This window comes from Merops nubicus, unplaced genomic scaffold, assembly GCF_000691845.1.
Source record: "Merops nubicus isolate BGI_N331 unplaced genomic scaffold, ASM69184v1 scaffold14710, whole genome shotgun sequence".
Lineage (NCBI taxonomy): Eukaryota > Metazoa > Chordata > Aves > Coraciiformes > Meropidae > Merops > Merops nubicus.
This window is the reverse complement of record NW_008580993.1, coordinates 20,593-36,550: the sequence shown is the minus strand read 5'-3', so window position 1 is coordinate 36,550 and position 15,958 is coordinate 20,593. Positions and strand designations below refer to the sequence as shown.

At 41.0% G+C, this 15,958-nt stretch overlaps 1 protein-coding gene across 1 annotated transcript in view; it reads right to left on the bottom strand.

The window, feature by feature from the left end:
- KIAA1598 (KIAA1598 ortholog) overlaps positions 1 to 15,958 on the bottom strand; it is a gene marked incomplete at its 3' end in the record, with an annotated part of 46,806 nt that overhangs the window by 14,918 nt on the left and 15,930 nt on the right. The window contains exons 5-7 of the mRNA XM_008947978.1: positions 13,463 to 13,560; positions 12,406 to 12,487; positions 9,409 to 9,503 (exon numbers count right to left, since the gene is read on the bottom strand). Coding sequence (XP_008946226.1) covers positions 9,409 to 9,503; positions 12,406 to 12,487; positions 13,463 to 13,560 — 275 coding nt within the window. The remainder of the gene's footprint in view (positions 1 to 9,408; positions 9,504 to 12,405; positions 12,488 to 13,462; positions 13,561 to 15,958) is intronic.

Genomic DNA, 15,958 nt, shown 5'->3' with positions numbered 1-15,958 from the left:
CAAAATTCTGCCATTCAAACCAGTTATGCTTCAAGTAGTATAGGCAAGAGAAATTCAGAATCAAAGCTACCCACCCCAATCAGTAAAGATTTGCCTTTGTATTGCAGCTCATCTATTTAACATTTTATTTTCTCAGAACAAACAGCATCTTTGAAACTTCATACTGTCAAAAGGCCCCTGAATCGCTGCCTGGGAACTCAACACTGTCTCCAAGCCTCCTGCTCTCCTGTAAAGTCAGTCAAAAGTTATTTTACCCTGACAGAAACATCTCTCTAGAAGCCACCTTTAAGAAACATCACTGTTTACCAACTGTGAACTTGCAAAGCAAAGTGAAAACCTGGATTTCATTTTTTTTTTGAGTCTTTTTGAGGTGGTAATTCCAGATTTTTGTTCCCTGCGTTTCTGCTACTAAAACCAACAGCACAGAGTTGTTCCAGCCTGAGGGAGCAGAGAGATGCCAAAACAAGAAGAAATCAAGTAGAACTTGATTTCTTCATCTTGAGCAGATACTTCACCAAATGTAGACAATCCATATTCACTTTGTTTCACACTCTTCTGCAACAAAATGGGAAAAAAAAAATCCTTTTGAAGACCTAGGTAAAAACTTTTTCATTCAAAAGTTTTCACATGAAGTCCTGCATTTTTTATTAGCTTTATAAATTGTTTTTATGATACTGCATTAAGTTCCTGCTTACAATATAGGTGAAAGCATCTTCACCTTCACAAAAAAAATAAAAGTGTTCTTAATGGCACAGACACATGGGAATCAATTTCTCACAGGGAGTCCCATCCATTTCAGAAGTTACTTACACACATCTGCACAACCCTGAATATTAATTAAAGTGACTGCTGAAAGGACAAAACAGCCACTAACAGGATTATTTGGCCTAGGTGGAATTTAACCAATTGATGGATTAGTTCCGACTTTGCCACCTGCTAGACAATTATCTGCAGAGTATCCCAATCAACGCCAGAAACGTTCGGCAGTGCTGGAGGAATCTCCTGAAACCACCACTGCAACTAAAGACAGATGACAAAGGACAACAGTTTGCTTACCTCTGTCCTTTTCATTTACAAAATCTTCAGGTGTTGAGCAAACCAGCTACCTGTACTTCCCTCATGAGTTTCCAAACAGAAGCTCTGAAGTGCAGGAAATCTGGGACTTGGCCACTTTCCACAAAGTTTCCACAAGAGTTGGGGAGGGGGGAAAGGGAAGAGGGTGAAATCCTGAAAATAATGGAAGTTTTTCCCTTGACCTTAATGGGGCCACACCTCATTCTCAGACCCCTGCTCTAGCCATTACCCCACAGAGCTCTTGCTGCAGCTGTTTTTTGTTTACACCACAGCTGAAAAAGGAATTCTTCCTCATTAAAAAAGTTAGAAAGCAACTCTGTTAGTGTCAAGTCCCTGGGAACTGCAATCCTCATTCAAGTAGCATTCAGGGTACAACTGGATGCTTTCCAACTAACTCCTCTCCCAGGAGCAAAATGAGGCCAAAGGAAATGCTTTAATATCCATATGCTGCTACTTTTCCAGCTACACATCGTTGGGGTACTCACTGAGTGGACTATCTTTTTTGTCTTAGCTACAGTCTAAAGAGAGAAGAATGTCTGAATACAGCAGCACTGCTATAATAAAGTAATTGGTTGCATAAAGTTTAAGAAAAATCAGTGACAAATCCTCCCCACTATGAATAGAATAACAAAAGGTATTTAGCAAGGCAGAGTCAAACTTTGGAAGTCTCAACGAGAAAAGACATCAGTCAACTGAGCAGCTGGCCCTGATTTCAATCCTTGGCAGCACTGCTCCATCCCCTCCACATCCCAGTGAGAAGTCAGTACCTCATCCTTACAGAGCAGTAACCCACTCATTTACGTTTGTCACAGTTTACAGGAGCCCACGTCTTCTGCATTACATGTACCCTAAAGTCTTGTGTTCAGACCTGAAGTAATTCCCAGCAGAAGCAGGGTCAAGGTACTTGTACCTACCCAAGAGAAGAGGCTGTTTGAAGGATTTTAAGTGTTGGGGGGGGGGCAGAGTCATCTTGGTTGATGAAGGAGTGATGGGGCACTAAGTGGCTCAAAATTCAATAGGTTTAAAAACAGTTTAAAATATAAATCCAGGTGTGGATTTTAGTTCAATGGCTAATTGGGAAAAAACACATATACTGTAACTTTGTAACTGCTTAACTGTACTGCATTATCAAGGACACTTTGGCTTGTGAGCTTCACTGCATACAAATATTACAGCAGGAAACAATGGTTTGTGGGTTTTCTTTAATAGAAGAGTTGAGAAAACAGATGTATCTTATTAAAACATATTAAAAACCATGCCCATAGTTTGGATATTGACCTAGAAATGATCTCTCTTTGCTCAGGCTCAATGCTGCACATCAAGCAATGATATCAGCCTCGTATGACTTACAAATCCCTTCTGGTTTAGTGGGTTCAGAGGTGTCTGAAGTGCTACTGAGGAAAAAAGCTACAACAAATAAATAGGTTCTAAGCTCAGGACACAATCCTGAAAACTTACTTCAGCACATCCTTTATTTTTCTGATCTGAAAATTTTGTCTGGTGCATATTCTTCCCTGCTTGGGAACTGCTTCTGTGGACAGTAACTGTGATGTCAGAGAGAAAGAGATTACCCAAAGAGCTAATATCAAGGGCATGGAGAGCACAAGACAAGCCTCTAAAAAACAAACGAACAAAGACAACCCCACAAGGTGAAATGTGGAAGACTGGCAATGCATTTCTGACAATGTGCTGTGACCTTCAGAGAATTCCTCCTTCAGAGCAGCTAAAGACTAACCCTGGCTGGATTTTCAACTGCCACAGAAAAACTGAGCAAAACAGGCATGAAATAGGACATATGTGTAGTAAGGGGCAGCCAACAGTCACTCCTCTCTCTACCGATGATTTGTAACATTTATGGTTAATAGTTTTTGTTAAGACCTGAATCAACTTTAGACTAATAAAGATACAATACATTTGCTTTAGCTATTTGGCTAATTGCCAGACAAATTCTAAAGAGACTATTTCTAAAGAGCTACAAGATGCAGCATTAGCAAGTTTTGTAGCTCAAAAGACTAGGTCTAATTTACTCCGAATGGGGAAACTCAAAGTACTGGAAATGAACCTTATTTTTTGTCCACCATTTGCTTCTCACCACAGAGGTGACTGGAGCTTGCATTTTGAGTATGAGAAAACTGAATCCCCATCAGCACTGTGACTTCCTTAAAAATATTGTATTATTTATTTTACCAGCCTGTTCTGTACAGAAGCATATGTCAAACTACAGCACTCATTCTTCACTTACAAGGCATAACTGCTCAAGGCAGGGAAAAGGAATAAAGGGAAAAAAATAATCTCTATTGTTACTTATGTCTTCATTTCCTGCAGTTAATGGTTTTCCTTTTGCCGTGATAGTACAGTGACACATTCTATAACACTCAGTCTTACAGCATTTAGGCACTAATATATTCAGAATTAGATCATATACCACAGGAAAAAGGAGGAAACCTCTTCACTCCCTCCCTCCCCAACAGATTAATTGCCTGAACAAATAAGAGAAAGCGGGGTGTGAGGGAAGATTGAGACCAAAGACAGAATTTCCTAGACCATACATCTGTTACCAATTCACAAGCCTGTTCTTTGGAAAAAGCATGATGAAACATATTAGTGTTACATCATGCTTCAAAAGTGGTAACATCCAAGCTCAGGAGAATTCAAATACTAACCACTTATCATGTCCTTTTAATTATTACTTCCGGTTCAGTCAGTTGGACTGCAAATTAATTATCTTTAGATACCAGTTACTGTTGAGCTGCCCTTGATGATGCACAGAGTGTGGTATTGGTAAGCGCAGAGCTGCTCCAGGAGTTCTGGTTTTGCAGTATCCATTCACAGATGCAGCACGTTAATGCAAAAGTTCTTACTCATTAACCCAAAAGGTCACAAATGCACCTGAGGAAGAGTTCTTTGGGAGCTTATGTCATCAAGATAACCAAATCCATCACACACAACCTCATGAACAGTGCAGACATCTGCTAAGAATGATGATAATTTTTCCCAGGTCTTATAAAAACAAGTTAAATGGAAACATTTTGTGGTGCAGTAATTACTTAGAAACACAGACATAGGTATAGTATGCTGCTTTAATGCACCCGTAAGCACTGAGAACTGGAGGGAAAGTGAAGGAAAAGATAAATGATGCACATTACAGATTCACTTCATTTTCTGAATCCATCCGGATCCCAGTTACCCTGAACACAGCCTTTCATGCTCTCAACAGGTAACCAAAACCACTTGGGAAACCTTCAATTTTTTTCCCAGTTGTGTTTTGAGAAAAAGCCTACACTAGCCTCAAAAGCAAGAGGAACCCCAAGAAACCCGCTCAGCTGTTTAACACTTCATTTCTGTTGATCCAAGACAGAGGACAGCAACCAACAGCTTGATGTGAACTTGGAGATCACACTGCCTCTTCCCTGGGAGGCTTCCAGAGAAACCTTAGGTGCAGGGGTTGTCTCCATGCCAGCACACAAGACAGTAATAAACTGTTCACTTTACAAAATATTGTTGCAAGTCAGGAAGTATGCCTAATAAACCATTTATGCCAGATTATTTTGTTAAACTCCTGGGATTTTTACCTAGCTAAGACTTTCAATGTACTTCTCGCACCGCGTTCCTCCCCTTTTGGCTTGCTTTGGCTGTAGGTATTGTATTTTGCTCATCTTTGTGGAAGAGTGCTTTTCAGGGTTAGCCTCTATATTATTGCAATGGCCTTCAAGATACTCTCTGCCTGCCTTTGTTTGCTTATAAACTGCTCCACAAAGAGCTGAGAGATCTTAAAGTGTCTCTTAAAACATGACACTAGAATTCTGGTTAAGCTTGCCAAGATTCCTGTGTTAACAACCTTGTTTTATTCAGACAGGTACAGATTTTTCCATGCCCCCGCCCCTTGCACACTCTATTTATTTAGTTCTTTTATGCAGATTCCTGTACCTTTCATAATGGATTGTGACTCACTTCAAACCCTCTTTCTTTTTTCCTTCCCCCTCTCCACACCAGGGCTGACAATATTTACTCAGTTTCTTTAGAACCTCTAAAGAGCATGAATTCTAATGTTTGAAGTTGGATCATTTTTGATTAATTAAATATATATTATGGTGGTGCCAGCAGCATGACTATAATTAAAGCCGTACTGGATTTTTTTTTCATCAAAAGCTCTGATTTTCAAGTGTTCACTCACCCCTGTACGTGCTTGCTCCCCCCTCCCCCCGCCCCGAGATCCTTGTCTCTGCTCTCCCCCATCTGCACTCGCCCCTGCACACATGCTCACCCACCCATTAGCTCTCACACCTGCACTCCCAATTGCTCACATTCTGTGGCAAATCCTCCTCGCTGCTCACAAGGGCAGGATGCAAAGGGCATCCCCTGGAAAAGCAGCCCGCACCAGTCGGGTCTCCTCCCATCACAGCCACCACGCAGCCCCAGGAGGGTGAAGCTAAAGGATGAAGCCACGCTTCATCCTAGTTCATCTTCACCTTGCTTAATCTCAGTCCACAGGGCAACTCCCCTCGTGAAGGCAAGTCGCAGAAACCTCAGCCCTCTAGAAAGGCAACGTGCCCACTGCCACACAAGCCCCTTCACGGGCAGTAAGTCTGTATTTCAGTGAGCTAAAAAACACATCTAGGTTGTTTCAGATGTCATAACAGCAATAGAAAAACACTCAGACGTGCCACTCGGTGTGCCACAGGGGTGCTGTGGTGACACTCATGCTGCTTGGAGCCTAGTTCCTTTCTCCAAGTGCCCCAAACAGGTTGAGCAGAAAGCACTGAACATCCAGTGTTGCCCTTCACTCTAAGCTACTCCTTCTCTCAACACTGCACAGCTTACCACAACCAATCATTGTGGCTTCTGAAAAAATCCAAGCAAAAATCCAGCAGGATTTTGCAAGAGCCATTTTATAGCAAGAAAGAAAACATGAGGCTTATGAAAGCAAGCAGAAAATCCTGGCACATCCTTAGCTTAATCCAAACGGCTCCTGTAAGCACATCCTAGAAGCCTCAGCTCTGACAGCACAGCTGTGACCCCGTGGCACGATCCATGCGAGAGGACACTCGTAGCGCCTCACCCGAGCACCAAGCTGCCGTTGTGGCCCACAGCCTGTCTCTCTGATGTCTCAGGTCACCTAAGGGACACCATCAATGTGAAACCAAGCCAATGACAACAGATTTTTAAAGTAATTTGAGATGCTGCTAGTTCCTCAAACACAACTGAGCGATGCCTTTGTTGTCACGTGCTCCTGTATTCGACAATCATTTCTAAAAATCTTTCTACATAGTGTGATACAAAAGGAAAAGAAGTAGGAATGCAAAGGGAAGACTCATGTGGGCTTCAAGCTCGCTGTTGCAATGGCTCCATTTTGGATGGGAGACACACATGGAAGGAAAAGCCTCAACTGTAGAGCTACGCTGTCAATCTGCAACAGGGGCCCATATTTCTGGAAGAGACAACAACTAAATAATGACAAAACCCAAGTACTTATTTGCAAATAACCAGCACTTCTTTGGCATTGTACTTAACAGCTTGCCTGTCAGTTTGCTGTTCAAATACAAAAAGAACTTTAAATATCATCTTTCAAAATGTACAGGTGTCTGAATATTACAGTTATGAATCTAAGCAGAAGTGACATTCTGGGCCCAATGGATCAGATTATACTCTTTCATGATCTGAAAACCTGCTTAACTACACATTTACCAATTACTCATTTCTGAGGGATGTACGACCTTTCAGCACAGTCTTCTGTTGTCAGTTAATGAACAGAAGTACATAATTGTTCTCTACTTCAGGAGATAAAGTAAAGCCACAGTAGGTGATGCAAGATACAATACTGTAATAATGCTCACTAGATGAACATGCTTAACATTCTTAGAAATGTGTTCTTAAACTAACAGTTCTGCAGCTATTACAATCAAACATCACTAATAAAACCATGATGCCTGCACAATCCCAAGAGGTTTAACTTCATGATATAAAAACAGTTATCATAAAAACATAGGTAAAGAACAAAATGAGTTTTTGCTAATATTTTAAAATATTTGCAAGAAAGAAATCTTTTATAGCAGACTGGTAACAGTCTTGAAAAAAATATTAATAAAAATGCTTAAACATAAACAAGATATTTTTAAACAACTTTTGGTCACTAACAGATGTCTCTATCTTTCATAAATTTGAATGGATCTCATTTTTATTTCTGGAAAACCACAGTGAGCCTTTGATCAAAATGTAAATGGCTCAATGGCACTGAAGCCATGGCAAAGGGAGGTGTCCAGTTCTGCTCAGCAGAGGAATTTGGGCTCCATCTCACAAAGCTCTGTAAGAGTTGGGTATGAAGGAGGCTGCATGTGCAGTCTCTGATTTCAGAAAATGCTCCTCTTCAGTGATTTCTCTCCCACACTTCTTGACTCTAACAGCATCCTGAAAAATTCAACTCTATACTTAAAATTTGGGAGTTAACAGGACATTTTAATAAGTAATAAATAATTTTCATTTCTATTGTTACTTATTCCCTTGGGAGGAACAATGTGTCAGCTGCTTTAGCTCTGCTTGAGGTAATTTCCAACAGGTGGCAGAGATACTGACAGCGGGCGGGAGGCTGCATGTGTGTTGACGTATACACACATATATAAGTTACATGAATCTCAATTACAAGCTGATTCATCAAATTATTGAAGTGGAACTGATAAGCACTAGTTTACCTAAAGCCAGGTTATACCTGTATGAATGAGCATCTGCCAAAATTTAATGCACCTTTCTCCTTCAGGATAAGCTCCCAGCCCTCTCACCCAAATGCAAATCCTCCTAACAGAGATTGGTCTGTACCTAGAAGTTATTAGGTTTCTAGCTCCTTCAGTGGGTTTCCCAAAGGGTCAATGGGGTGACCTTGCAAAGAACAGAACAGGAAAGAGTAGCAAAAAGTGGGATAAGGAGAAAGAGACCCAGCAACCTTGGCCCAGATGCTGTGGAGTTCTCCAGGCTCTGTACACAGCATGGTCAGAGACAGAGCAAGTGCAAGCAACATGAGTCAACTTCCTCACCCCTAGCTTCCAGATTTTCCAACTTACAGTTTATCTCAAATCACCCAGCATTCTTTTTAAAATGTTGCTATATGGTTTTGTTCATATCCAAAACACTGAAACACCCAGCAAAAGCCAGAAGATAACAGGACAGAGTAAGCCCATTCACTGCTTCCTATACAGGTTCACAACGTATACAGGCCTTTGCTCACAACCACTGACTGAATGCAGTTAGCTGTACAGGAGCTAACAAATACAATTTTAGGTTTTTTTTGAGAAACAGAAGCAGCAGCAAAGGCAAAACCCAAAAGAGCTCTCTGCTCAAAGCTGACCTCCTGAAGGCTAAGTACCTCCCTCCTGTCAGTCACAGTTTCAAAATTTAAAATCCACTTTATATCAGATGCCAGACGTTTCCCTCATTTACAGTATTTCAGTACTGATGACTCATGTAATTTTGACATATAATGGCTTTCTTTAAACCTGGGCTTCTTGATAAATGATTACTTAAGAAGCCTAACTTTTATTAAAGAAAATATTGATGCATGGCTTGGAATAGAAAGCTTGAAAATATAACCCAAGTGCAGAACTCTCAAAATCCAGAGTACAAACAGGAAAAACCATATGAGAAAAAAAGCCAAAAAATGACAAAACCAAAACCAAACTCATGATCTCATAGTGCTTCAGTCTATGAACAGAATGAAAGAGCTCCTCTGCATTTTCTAAGGCAAACATTGCCAGGTACAAGCCATCAGAGCTACCACCAGCCATTCCATAATGTCACCCAGTGACCCATTTTCCTCTTTGGAAGTTTATACCTTCTCTAGAATGTCCACAGAAATTTTTTTTCCCCCACAGCTTGAATGCTTCCTGCAACAAGTTATTCAAAAGATGTATGTTAAAAGAACAGCCACACTGGCAGAAACCTCAACTAATACTGTATTTTGCAACACTTTTTTTGTAATTTCACATATTTTTCAGGAAAAACTCAGTGCTTCAAATTATATCACTAGAAAGGCAGCTAATCCTTCCCAGATCCAACCACTAGATATACCACATTGAAACGCTGTGGCTGACTAAGCCCATTATAAATTTAAAGCCTCATTTTAAAAGGGAAAAGGGGTAAGACCACATGGCTAATTCTGAAGTGCTTTATAATTGCTGTTGAAACAGTAAACCCATGAAGTAGAGATGTTAGCTAAGTAGTACGTGGATATTCAGAGACACCCTTTGTATGAGAGCAGGGAACTGAAATCAAGTCATCCAAGCTGGCAGGTTTTTGCCCAGTTCCAATGTCTCCATTTTACAAGATCCCCTTTTCTTGACTACTCACCTCTTGTGCAAATGACTCTGCTTTCTTCCGCAAGTTCTTTTCCAGTTCAAAGTTTACATGAAGCTCTTCATATTCCTCTACTGCCAGCACAGACACTGTTTGTAAGAACAAAACAAGATCAGCAGTGGAATGGATCAAACCAGGAAGAAAGTACTGCTTGATTTCCCCAGACAAGCTGTTATTTCCCAGTACCATCAATCCTTGAATGAAGGTGTAACCTAGTTTTACATTTCCATGTATAATCTGTTTGACAATATTTGCCCTGTCTGCTCTAAACCACACTACATATATGCATATATTGATCTTCTGAATAGAATACTCCTCCCATCCAGACACAATCTCCAGTAACGGGCATCATGTAGATCATATTTTGACTTTTTGGGTGTAAGAAAGTAAATCCTCAAGAGAGCCTTGTTGAACCTATCAAAGATTACTAAGTTATTTTGGAGGCACCGATGGCTGGCTGCCTGGTTTGAGGGAGGCTTGATGTGTCCCTTTACAACAGAGATTTAAGGGAGCCTCAAGACAAATGCAGTACCAAGGCACACACAGATGGCAAAGCTAACCATGGGGCATCTCTCCCCAAACCATTCTGAAAAGGCATCAATCTGGGGCAGCAAGCATCATTTTTAAGTACTCAGGTATCACTTATTCTTAACAGGTCTCAGTGTCCACTTGCATCCTCTTGATAAGCTCTTACTGGTTGAAGATTAGTTTGCAGGGTGATGACATTGGATTTCTAACACTGTTGTACACAAGTTCCTTGGGTTTCTGGAGATGAGTGTAGCAGTTTTTCAAGCTACATACAGTAAGTGGCACTTACTTACACACATCCCAGCCCACCTGATGCTCCAAATGATGTTAACTTGAAAAAAGAATCAAACACAAAACCCAACAAATATCTCTCACACCTAGAAAGATTTAAGACACATTCACCACCTCTGACTGAAATTTATTGATTACACAGCCTCAGGACAGTGCGACATTGTCACAGAATACAGTAGGTATTGAACGCATATTTTGGTAGCTTATTTCAAGCATACAAAAAAAAACCTTGCTTTATGTCACCAGTGCCTTAGGATCTAGCCTGGTATAAATCCTCCTCAAAAACAGGATTGTGCTTTTATTTTTTTCTTAAAAAAACAAACAAAAAAAAACAAACAAAAAAAACAAACAAAAAAAAAACCCACAAAACAAAAAAAAACCCCAAAACATTGTAGAAGCATTTGACTGCCACCCTATCCCACCAAAAGCTTCTTCAAGCTGATCTGTTTAGTTAACCTATTCAAAGTTTGGTGCTTTAAGACCCTTCAAGTACTGCCTGTCATAGGTTTAAGCAATGCAGAAGACATAAAGGAGGTAAGAGCTGAACGCTTGGTGGAAGCTTACAGGGATAAGCCCCACTATGCAACCTCCTCTCCCTACGCCGAGAGGCAACTGCAGCACTCAGAGAGGATAAGAAACTCTTCTCCCAGCCAAAGCAAAAGAGAGACAATAGTTTCATAGAATCATAGAATCCTTTAGGTTGGAAGGGACCTCCAAGATCATCAAGTCCAACTATTGAGCCATTAGGGCTCTAAAGTCCTCTGCTAAAACAGATCAGAATCTGTCAGGGCTGGAAGGGACCACAAGGATCACCCAGTTCCAACCCCTCTGCCATGAGCAGGGACACCTCCCACTAGATCAGGCTGCCCAGAGCCTCATCCAGCCTGGCCTTAAAGACCCCCAGGGATGGGGCCTCAACCACCTCCCTGGGCAACCCCAGTGAAAGTTCACACATTTCTCTATAATTCAAAACTCAGGTGTTTCCTTCAGGCACATGGACTGCCCTCCTTTGTATATTTTTCCAAAGGAAAAAGAGAGTATTACTGGCAGAAGGCCACAGCATGACTGGAGTCTTCACTACTCCAAAGATTACACTTTTCTCCTGTATTTTCACTGTGTAGCTGTGGCTATTTCCACAGGTCCTCCTGTGTGAAAGCACCAGCCCTAGCTGTTTGCTCCACTGCCTGACAAATGTTTCAGAATTCCTGGGAGATGTTTTAAAAGCTTTTTATTTTTCCTCCCTAAGTAAGCAAGTAAAACACGACTGAAGAGGAACAACTTGAAGATAAACCAGAATAACTTTAGGCACTGGGAATGCAGTTGAAGACTTTCAGGATGCATTGTTGAACAAATAAGTGAGAACCCTTGGAAGGCAGAACAATTGATGCACCACGAGAAGCTGACATTAAAGGCCAGACCTGTTGTCTTGCACTTCAAGAAAATGTGGAACAGCCAAGGAAACTTTTAACCAAGCAATTTTAAAATTTACAAGGCTAAATAAGCAAAAGAGAAAACAGCACAGTAATCCCAGGCACTAAGATCCTTCCACTTCTCTCTGAACTACTGTTGGGTCAATCATTTCTCATGTGGAAGCACTCATTAAGCAAAAGCTTTCCTTTCCCTTCCTCAGCTCTCTCTCTTTTTAGACATTCCTTTTCCTGGTTTTAACCCTCATTTCTTTCCAGGAAGGGAAAATCCTTGCTTTCCTTTTGTAATTTGGAAATCCTATTTATCTCATTCCTAGAGCTCTTGCCTTTTTTGTCATCATCTGAACATAAAAGTTGCTCCCAAGTCTTTTGATATTCAAAATGATTAGGTGTGTCCCAGCTAGAAAGAAGGCTGATTTAATGGTTTAGAAAAACAGGAGACTCATGTCCAAACTTCATTTCTGAGGAGGACTCCCTTCTGGCCTTAATGTGCCACTTGTGCCACAGAGCAAAAATGTTTTGCTATTCTCACATACAACCTGCTATTTACACCCTCAAATTTTCCTGCAGCAGACAGCCTAGAATAGTCCATGTGTTTATGGAGTGCCTGCAGCAATGAGGTCGAGTGTCAGACCTGGAGCACAGCCACTGTTCTGTAACCTACTCTTTGTACTACAACCTAAAAGCTCTAAAGATTCTGCAAAGGATGTAGTAAATTGTTAGAGGATCTGCCGGGACCACACACCTCTGTTACATTTCTCCAACAGTTGCTGCTGCTTATTAACTTCTGCTGTCAAAACTGCCTTTTCTTCTTTCACTTTATTCACCTGGAAAAGTATCAAGAACAAATGAAAAATAAGAGAATTTTAGTTAGTGGCATAAAATGTACAGCACATACATAATTCAAACAAAATTTTGTGTTCAGTAATCCATTTTCTTAGGTTTAGCTTGATCTTAAGAGTTTCTAGTGGGATGGAAAGCATTTTTACTGCAGCTTACAGACCTCCTAGCAGATGGCATTAAAGGGCTATGAACCAATTCTTCACACGGGGCTCCCATGGCCCCCTCTGATGGCATGTACCAGTCACAGCTGCAGATTTAACCTCTTTGGAACTGTTCAGGATGAGGCACCATAGCACCTGGTTGAAAAGTTACTAGCTTGCCCTTGACTGTTTCTGTTTTAATATAGTCAGGCTGCTGTTTTGCTTTTTTTCCTGGGCTCTGTTTATTGTCCAAGAGCTGTCAGCTGTGTCTTTCTGAATGCAAGACAGGAAGAGCCACTAAGTCCTGATTTGCATCAGTACATGGCTTATCCAGTTTTCAAGCAGTAATGAAACTCTGCTGGCTCAAAAAGCCAATTTGCTGGTCTAATTACCATGACAGGGCACTGCCACTGGCTAAACTGCAGGATATGCTCAGTGAAGTAGCACCAGTGGTTAAAATGGAAATTCTCCAAAAGTATTTCTTGCACATCCACAGGTTTTAAGGAAGTCCAAACAAAGCCCCTACAGGTTGTGATGTGTGAGGAGGGGCTGTCAGGAAGTGGAGATGAGAGCTATAATATGGGTGTTAGAACAGACCATGAAGAGTCATGTGCCAGCAACAGCAGCAGACTAGACTCTGAGGGAGAAAGTGCCTTCTAGGCCTATGCCCCAAGTGGTCCACCATATGGGCAGGCTGACAGGACTTGCGATTAGATAGTATTCAATTAACTTCACAACTGAGTGTTTTTAGCAAAATTAGATACAGAAAGTACTGACTACACGCTAACGTGGTCTCGCCTTCCATGGTACAATACATACTTCTTCAATTACTTCTACAAGTTTGCACTTCAGGTTTTCCAGTTCAATGGCTAAGGTCTTCTTTTCCTCATGAACAGATACAATTTGATCTCGCAGCTCTACAGTTTGAGGAAGGAAATGAAAAATATATTTTATTCTTAGAAGAAAACTACAAAGGAAATGGCACAGCAATGCAAGTACAATAGAGTACAAAACACCTGAACTGCATACGAAGCACCCGTTTATTCAAGGTACATCCTCAATAATTCAGGAGCTTTGCCTAAGTGTCAAGTAACAGATCTATAACTGGGCCACAGTTTCAGATTTACTCTGTTGAGGTGAGCTGCCTCGTTCAGTCTGCCGTCTTTATTTGCATTCTAAATGATTCATTTCCTGCTACAACGGGGCCAATCCTGCCACCACAGAGCATCCTCAGTCCTGCTCAGGAGACTCCCACACCACAGAGACACCAGTACAGGGGTAGCAGAAAGCAATTTTTAATGGGCGTCCTTTAAAACAAATTAATGCACTTCAATTCTTTTTTGGATCATGAGTTCTTCACAAGGGAAATAAACAAAACAACAGGCGGTTAATATTTGGGAGGTTTTCACTGAAGAAATTGTCCTGAACAGCTGCCAATTTATAGTCCTTGTAACATTATGTGAACAGAGTCAGAACATAACCTTTACTGATGGAAGAGCTAATGCTTGTAATTTTCCCCTCAGAATTTTTATTCCTTAATTATCAAAATATGAAAATAAATTAAATTCACAATGGAATAAAACATTTTATTATAATCACTTCTTAACAGGAGATCAGTTTGCATACATAATATATCGAGGTTTAGGTTAACATACAAACACCACAAAAATATAAATTTATTGCTATATATTAGCTTTCAGTAAGTGCTTTTATTCCCCACCTGCTTCCAGTATTTCACAGCACTGCTGTTCACTGAATAGCAGCCACGAGTTGAGAAAATTGTTGCTAATCAATTGCAGATGATGATGACAACAAGCTCGATGCTGATTCTACTCTGCCCCCCCAAACCAGGAGCCTCAGATTTATTTTCCTCCAAATTACAGGCATGCACATCCTAAAGTAAATAAAAACATTTGCTTTCCCAGAAGAATCTTGAAACAAATCATATGGTTTCTGGATTTGTGCTTCCCACTAAAATTAATGGAACAAAAATTTCTCACTTAAATTTATGGTAACTGGATTAAGTCAGGTCTTGCAATACATCTATCAATCTCATAGAGAGAAGAAAGCATATCCATATATCTACTTCTTTACAAATTAGTACAAGAAAGGTTTCTTTTTGGCTACACGGTATGCACTGAACTGCTTGACCAACACAACTGAGTCTTCAGTTCCTTTTATATCCAAAAGATCAGCTAAAAAGAAAAAGAAAATCCAAAACCTATAAATAAATTTCAGGTAGTGCTGAGACCGCTCTACACTTCTGTTACGAACTACAGCTTTACTATCACCTTTCCCTAATGCAGGAGACAGCAAAAACAGAAGTTACCTGAGGAACAAAGTTTTATCCCTTTAATAAATGACAGAGTTTTAACTAAAGAGCTTTAGGCTGCACCACCTTAGTTGTATATCCTGACAGAAAAGTGGTGGGAGGGAAGGTATCATCCCAAGAAGCACCCAATATGCTACTGAATGGTGAGAAGGTTAAAAGACTTCAAGGCTCCCAACACAAAAACGACTGCTTGGAATCAGAAACGCACACAGAAGAGTGGATTTCACCTTGGGCAACCACAAAGCATTGGGGGTGGGGTTTGAAAACACATCTTTCATTGCCTACAGTCTTTCACTTAGCAGGTAATCCAAGATGTAACTTCAGGCTTCTCCCTGACAACAACCGCCCTGCGGCTTGGCTTAGGCTGGGGGACAGCCCTAGCACTGCCTTTTGGCACATGCTTAGGCTGGGGGACAGCCCTAGCACTGCCTTTTGGCACATGCTTAGGCTGGGGGACAGCCCCAGCACTGCCTTTTGGCACATGCTGAGGCTGGGGGACAGCCCTAGCACTGCCTTTTGGCACATGCTTAGGCTGGGGGACAGCCCTAGCACTGCCTTTTGGCACATGCTCTCAGGTCACTCTGCTACCATACACACACGCCTCCCTCCAGGCACAGGGCTGGAATATCTTCTCCTGTAGCAAACTGGATGCCAATGCTTTTAAAATACTCAGCACTTGTAAAAGTCAAGTCATTAACATTTAATAATAAGACCAGAGAGAGAAGCAGAAGCCAGGAGTTCTAAATCCTTTATAGCATGCCACACTTTGTTCTTTATTGAATTCTTCAGCAAGACAGAAAGCATACACTTCAGAACCTTCCTTGAAATATCTCTTATTTGACTCTGCTGCCCCCCTAACCACATACTTTGATCTTCAGACAGGGTTTCTGCTCTCTTAAAATATATCCTTGACATCTTTCTCTGATAAAAGACAGGGGGAACTCCAGTCTTATTTCCAATTCAAATGGGTTATATGGTGTGGA